The 7,321-nt window shown below is 39.1% G+C and overlaps 1 protein-coding gene across 3 annotated transcripts; it reads right to left on the bottom strand.

The window, feature by feature from the left end:
- Positions 1 to 1,740: 1,740 nt before the first annotated feature.
- On the bottom strand, positions 1,741 to 6,864 carry LOC110964580 (ankyrin repeat and SOCS box protein 12-like). Of its 3 annotated transcripts, none has more exons than XM_022213357.2 (3): positions 6,755 to 6,864; positions 4,430 to 5,200; positions 1,741 to 2,064 (listed from the first exon to the last, which is right to left on the bottom strand). In XM_022213357.2, exons 2-3 carry the CDS (start codon positions 5,190 to 5,192, stop codon positions 1,913 to 1,915), a joined length of 915 nt encoding a protein of 304 aa, XP_022069049.1. In that variant the 5' UTR covers positions 5,193 to 5,200; positions 6,755 to 6,864; the 3' UTR covers positions 1,741 to 1,912. The 3 variants fall into 3 exon arrangements, with proteins under 3 accessions (XP_022069049.1, XP_022069050.1, XP_022069051.1); XM_022213358.2 differs by having other exon boundaries at positions 4,430 to 5,197; positions 6,755 to 6,830; XM_022213359.2 differs by lacking the exon at positions 6,755 to 6,864 and adding an exon at positions 6,557 to 6,748.
- Positions 6,865 to 7,321: the final 457 nt, after the last annotated feature.

Raw genomic sequence — 7,321 nt, 5'->3', positions numbered from 1 at the left:
CGATGACCAGCTTCTGCCATTGTAAGGTTGTGGTTGACCACATGGTCTATGAGTGTGGCCCGTATTTCGTCTGGGACAGCATGGTACCTTCTTGCCCCTCGGCCTCTTCCTCCAATACCACCACCCCGCATTCTCACACCTCCTCCTCTTGTTCTTCTTCCTCTTGCCTGAGCGGGAATTTGTCCTTGAACATTTGCTTGGCCTGGACCCTCCATGTTCACACAGAAAATGATATAGGTCCTGGCCAAGATCTATATATATATATATATCTATATGTATAGTAATCACAATCATAGACATCACCTGTCAGAGAACTAATCAAACTGTTTGATTGGTCAAATGAGATATGGGATACTCCTCCTTCGTTAGTCAAGTTCTGTTTTCACCTGACTGTCATTTACTGCCAAGTATTTAAAAATATATACATGTATGAATTTTATGGTATTATATTCAAAACCAATTTTGGCAATTAAACTATTCTGCATATGATAGCTCACACAATGAAACAATGCTGACACATTTTGGAGATGACGACCATTTGACTGAGAATCAGCTAATTCAGCTAGATCAGGAATATCTATTCATTTGGAAAATGTGCTAAATGTGAGTTAATTGTGCTAACTTTAGGCTACTTGTACATAACCAAAACAGATATGCAGTAAAACAATTTAGACATGTACTAAAGCATCTGTAATTTGATGAAAGCAATGAGAAATGCCATTCTGTTGTCAGCAGCGACAGGTTACTTTTGGTATTTGTCCATGTTGTTTTGAGAATGTCATCTCGGTTTCAAGAAATGAGCCAAACCAATGGAGAAAAACTGTAATATCCTTTCCATGACCACAGGATATGTCTTCCGACATGGTTGTTTAACAAATGAGAAGCTCCTCACTGCAGTAATTATTCAATGGAAGGCTCTTACCTATTTGCTTAGTTAAATCCAAGTGGCAACATTTTTTTTGGACAGGCAGTGTATGATCCTGAATCAATGAAGAATTTGAAAAGCAAAAAATAAATAAATAAAAGCAACTAAGCTGCTGTAGCTAAAGCAGTAGAAAAAGCTGCAAAAAACAAAACAAAAAAAACAAAACATAGATGTAGCCGCAGTATTGCTAAGACAATTTCAGCAGTATTCTTTCCGCTGCATTCCTGCCAGTTAAAGTGCTCTTGCACGCAAGTACAAAGCCATATTTCAAGATGAAAAACAAACCAGTAAGTAGGCTGAAGTCTCATGAGGTCAACAGGTACAAGGCTTTAGTGCTTTATCAGTGTTTGTTTTAGTAATATAAAGCTATACAAAGATGTATAAAACAATAAAATGGCTTTAAAACTGCTTGTAGTAAACCATGAACAAAAACTAAATCATGGAAGGTTGCAGTTCCCTTCACTGATATCTCTCATATCTATAATTATCAGTGCATAAAAAGGTGGAGACAGACTTAAAAACTCATGCCAACCTGCTTGGACTATTTCCTAGTCCAGGACTCGAGATGGTTACTGAAAATTGGGTAATTACTAGAATTCTTACACTAGAGTCCAAACCTTTTCGTCCAAATGGCTTTTTACACACTGACATAAGGGTACCATAAAAAAAAAACTTTAAAATTTCATCGGAGCTCCTCTGATTTATGTACCCAACTTGTGATGAACATGTGGCAAGGTACAGAATGTCCAAGAAACTGCTTTCTTTCAAGGCAATCCAACACTTACAGGGTAACACTAATAACACAAAAGACAAGCTACTTGTTCACACATTTAATCTTCTGACTGAAGAATCAGCCTGAACAGAAGAGCACATGATCACACGGAAGCCATTAAAAAGAAAAGACAAAGGTGACAACCCTAGAATTTGCAAATGAACCAAAAGTTCAAGCTGAAATAAAAATGTCATAAAATAATTCACATTTCATATCTACAGAACAGTGACTGGGAGTGGTTTGTATTGCAAGAAGTTAATGAGACTTGTTGGCATTTCCAGCTGCTCGATACAGTGGATCTTGTTGATCTTTCTGAGGTATCTTCGCACAGCAAGTCGGCACTGTGAAGTCAAGGCTTTTGGAGTTCCTGGAGAAAGCAAAAAAAAAAAAAAAAACTAGGTTATTTCATGTCAGCACACTCTTTTAATATAGTCTGTGGCCCTGAGGATATATTTGTGGCTCTTCATGTTCTGAGGCAATCACAGATCCATGCTGAAGAATGTCTGTGTTTTTACTGGATTTTTTTCAGGTCAATCACAATGAGGACTTAGGAGGTCCAAATGTTCCAAGATTGCACCAATGAAAACTACTAAACTTGACTATTATTCCCTTTGATATAGCTGCGTGGTGTAGCGATGCACCGCTCCCAGTGCTCTTGCTACATATGGAATGCTTTGAACTTGTTTTATGGTACTTATCCAGGTTGTTTTCTCCTGATTAGATCCTTGCTTGTGTTGGATCTACTCTCAGATGTACGTCGCTCTGGATAAAAGTGTCTGCTAAATGATATTGTAGAATTGTAGGAATACTCTGGGAGGCCTGTTCTGTGAGCTCGTTCAACACCATCAGACACTCTTGATCAATGTCTTGAATGGAATATTCGGATCTCAAAATAAATATTCGGATACCCCATAATGACCAGTTATTCGGATATCCGGATATTTGGGTCCAGTCCTATTTAGCAGTAGGAGTAGCCTATCACTGCAGATGAATACACTTTCAAAATGCGTAGCAGCCAGATTTAAATCAGGAATTGTTTTTCCTTTTGGAGCACAATCACTGAATTTCATACAGTAAAGCTATGTTCTGTTAGTGATTGGGATAACAATAAGGGAAAAAACTTCAAAACTAACATTAAGATGTTTGTTAGAGTCTGGAAAGTATTTATGCTGGCAAAGAATGTTGTACTTGTGTGAAATGCAAATCATGTACTGTAGTACTAATATCAATGCAAGATAAGGAGGAAAAACATTACTGCTGTGTCTTGCAGCTCTGATTTCATGTTCTGGTACAAGCTGTGAAGAAACATGTTTCACACCAATCCAGCTGGACCATCACAACAACGGAAAATGATGAAGACTGCCTGAAAAGCCACTTTGGCAAATGCTCAATTTCTAGAAGTTTAATTTGAGTATTTTTAAAAAGGATTTTATTCCAGTCATCAATAGACTCCCACTGTGTCCTAGTTTGCAGGAGTAAATCAGAAAAATAAATAAATAACTTGATTTTAAAATGTCTAAAAAGGCAAAATGTAGAAAATATTTCCAAATCAAGTTTTCCAGAGATAACAAAGCATAATTTCGGACTTCTTTCAGACCTGCTGTGACTGACTAAATCATTTGAGTTAGACTCACAACTAATGATTAGACAGAATGACAGAGATTTTTGTGAAATATAACACATGAACATTGTTATATTTTTTGTTATTCCAATCACCCTGTCAGGCATCCATTCTTTACAGCAGATGTGTCAAACATAGAGTCCATGGGCCAAAAGTGGCCTGCCAGAGGGTCCAATCCGTGGGATGACTTTGCCAAGTGTAAAAATTACATAGACGACTTTAACTGCAAGTTGTAAATTTGTAAAACTTTAAATTTAAAATAATTTCTAGACCTACTATATATACTCACACGCAAAAGAAACGCAAGTTTCTTTTACCCGATGAAAAATTAAATTTGGTTTCCAAAAACAAAAATGCATTTGGTACTTTGTGGTGCATGGTGTGTTCTTAACATTTTCTGTTGCGTTTTGTAAGGTTGGTGTGAAAACCGAAACCGAATCGTCGCAATACACCAATGCATTGATGATGTGGACATGATTCACACTTTGCACGTGCAATTGAATATGCACGATTTATCGACACCTTCAGTGGATATAAATTTCATTCAAGATCATAGGCATTTCACTTGCTGTTTAACTATGCCACGCTTAAACCAAATTGAGAGGAACCAAGCCATCAGACGTCTGCAAGCTGGAGAGTCTGTCCGAGACATTGCCCGTCACTTTAATGTCAACATCACCACCATTTACCGTCTCCAGCGTCAATACAACACCACACAGAGCACCGATGACCTTCCCCGAAGCGGACAGACTCTTCAGCTTGCAGACGTCCGATGGCTTGGTTCCTCTCAGTTGTGGATACTTTGTGAGCTGCAAGTTGTATGCACTTATTTTTCTTAAGAAATTTCAGATTGTTCAAAATGTATTGTCAAAAGATAGTTCATTAAACAAGAACATTTTCAGAATTGTACTTTTTTGCACTAAAACAAAAAAAAAATTGGAGCTGTGGTTATTTATAGACTATTATGCTATGATTTTACTGGTCTGGTACACTTAAGATCAAATTGGGCTGAATGTGGCCCCCGAACTAAAATGAGTTTGACACCCCTGCTTCCCAGAATCCAACAGGGTTTTAAAAACTGAAAAATGATAATGATCAGTACTTTCAATACCTCTTTCCCGCAGAAGCAGCTCCACAGCCTCATTCTGCTTCGTGGACTTCTCTATGATCAGTGTAGGGAGGTAGACGTTTGCACCGAAGTCAATCAGAAGCTGGATGTACTCCACGCCACAGCCATGCATCAGGCACATCTCCAGCACAGTTTTGGGCTGCTTGATAGACGTGAGCAGCTTTGAATCTATGCAGTTGTAATCCGGGTCTGCTCCAAAGAGGAGCAGCAGTTTGAAACACTCCATGTGTCCATACACAGCTGCCAGGTACAGCGGCCCGCTGGAAACTCTGGCACTGGAGGTCCAGAGCAAGACTTTGGAGCGGGAGTTGACCTCAGCACCATGTTTTAGCAGTTGCTTCAGTATCTCCACATCTCCCTCCCGTGCTGCGGTGAGGACAGGGGAGCCATTGTTGGATGAGCTGCCGTTGGGGTTGGCACCGGCTCTGAGGAGAGTTAAGACACAGTCCAGGTATTTCCCACGCACAGCTGCAAACAGAGGTGTCTGGGCCTTGACGTCCACACACTCCACCAGGGCTCCGTGGGCTAGCAGCACCTGCAGACAGCTGAGGTGGCCTTTAGACACGGCGGCATGCAGCGGTGTGCCTGCGATGCCCCAGCCGCCTCTGCAGTTGATGACTTTCTTGTAGATTTCTTGGCAGAGCATCTCATCAAGGAGTCTGTCATTGTTTTGTAACACTGCCTGTCTGAGCTGGGAAATTTCACAACTGCTTTCTTCTTCCTCAGAAGTCCTTAGCCGGAGCATAGAATCTGCTGGAAAATGCAGATAAGACACAGTTAAGCACAAAATTATTTCTATCCATGCCAAACTTTGATTTATATTAAAAGCTTCTTTTCTTCCTCTGACTGAAAATGAATTATATATTTGATAAATTATTTTTTTGTTAATCAGTTGCAAAATCTACATTCGTCCTTGTACTTATCAAATGTTTCTTTACTTCCCTCTCAAGATTCTCAATGGTTTCAGGTCTGGACTCTAAAGAAAGTTGATACTGCTTTTTTGTTAACCATTTCTTGACCGTTTTATCCGCATATCGGCTGAAAAACACCCCCAAAGCATTCAGTTCCCACCACAGTGCTTGCCACTGGGAATGTTGATCTTGGGGTTGTATACCTCTCTTCGTCTTTACCCTGATGCAAGCCCGGTCTGTGTCACAACAACTCTATTTTCATCTCATCTGACCACAGAACTGATGACCAAAAGCTTTCTTGTTTGTTTTGGCAAGTTTTTAACAAGGCTGGATGAGCTGTTGTGCCTGTCTTGGAGAAGTGAAGTCTTCCTAGGTCAAGAAAATGGTCAAAAATGGTTAACAAAAAAATCACCATTACTGTTCAGGTTCTTTGCTGCTGGAGTCGAGGCCTGAATCCAATCGAGAATCCACGGAGGGAGAAAAAAAAAAACAACAACACAGAAATGGTTAAAAGTCATTCATGTCTCCAGCACAATGTCGCTATCGTCTTGCCACTTGTTTTTTGTTTTCCAACCCAAGGAAACCTATTCAATACAACATAACATTACACTTTACATTTAAGTGTGGATAGATTTACAATTTCTTTTGTGTGGTGCTGACATGGACAATGTACTGGGTTTTGTTAGCTGTAATCATCTCAGCTGCTCAAACTAGCCTTAATCTGCTCCCAACTCAATTCTAATCTTGGGGACAAAATCCACACTCATTGTTCTGAGTAAAACCGTCTGAAGCCACAATGAGGCTGAGTTGGACTAAACATATTGACAAGACAAGATTGCAAACATGTCCTGCAACTCCTAATCAGGTCAAATATAGGCTACAGATGACAGTGCGCAAAGCCCTTTGGACCAAACTTCATTCAAAACATGAACATTTTTATTCTAATAGCTTAATTTCTTAAATACACAAAAGAGGAACAGCAACCTTTACTTTCCCGTAAATAAGGAAAGTCTTCTGGAAAATTCGGCATGCAAATAATCCATAAATGGCTATATAATTGAATCAAATGTTCCTTTTAAGAGTTCCCTTCTTCCGTGTTCTGCACGACGATTGATGGCACAAAAACACAAATGTAACTGTTTTGTTGCACTGCATGCATCATTACAGTATCTACCTACAGCATTTACACATAACTCACAATGTAACGTCGAGGTTAATACGCGAAACTAAACACGAACAATTTAGCTCATTTTTTTCAGCAAAAACAACATCCGGTGTATCAAATGAGATATTAAACTCAAAATGTCACGCTGCGGTAATAAAACGTTTTCCTGCTTTAAAATGAGTTGTTTTGGCAACAACGACAAGCTATCCCGTTATGTTTTCGTCGGTTTACCTCAGGTATATCACCATCAGCTGCTTCCTTCTTCCTCTGCTGCTGCTGTTTCCTGGTTCCTCTTCTTCGTTGTGTTATCTGAAGTTGCTGCTGCCCCCTACTGTTCATTAACTGGTAATGCAGTTAATCCACTGTCACTGAATTAGATGAGAGATGAGATACACTCAACAAAAATATAAACGCAACACTTTTGTTTTGCTCCCATTTTTTATGAGATGAATTCAAGATCTAAAACTTTTTCCACATACACAATATCACCATTTCTCTCAAATATTGTTCACAAATCTATCTAAATCTGTGATAGTGAGCACTTCTCCTTTGCTAAAATAATCCATCCCACCTCACAGGTGTGCCATATCAAGATGCTGATTAGACAACACACCACCATTAGTGCACGGGTGTGCCTTAGACTGCCATAATAAAAGGCCACTCTGAAATGTGCAGTTTTATATTGCTGTTTATATTTTTGTTGAGTGTATTAATGAATAAATAAATGAATTAACAATTAGGAAAATTAACAAATAAATGAATAAAATATTGTCAACTAGCTACTTAAACTTGTATGCA

This window comes from Acanthochromis polyacanthus, chromosome 19 (assembly GCF_021347895.1).
Source record: "Acanthochromis polyacanthus isolate Apoly-LR-REF ecotype Palm Island chromosome 19, KAUST_Apoly_ChrSc, whole genome shotgun sequence".
NCBI lineage: Eukaryota > Metazoa > Chordata > Actinopteri > Pomacentridae > Acanthochromis > Acanthochromis polyacanthus.
This window is presented reverse-complemented; position numbering and strand designations above follow the sequence as displayed.

Bases quoted from the DNA above. Each gene is read 5' to 3' on its own strand.
- LOC110964580 (XM_022213357.2), bottom strand. From the start codon at position 5,192: ATGCTCCGGCTAAGGACTTCTGAGGAAGAAGAAAGCAGTTGTGAAATT. The intron at 2,065-4,429 runs GTATTGAAAGTA...TGCTTTCTCCAG, and splicing joins GCTGCTTCTGCGGGAAAGAG to GAACTCCAAAAGCCTTGACT.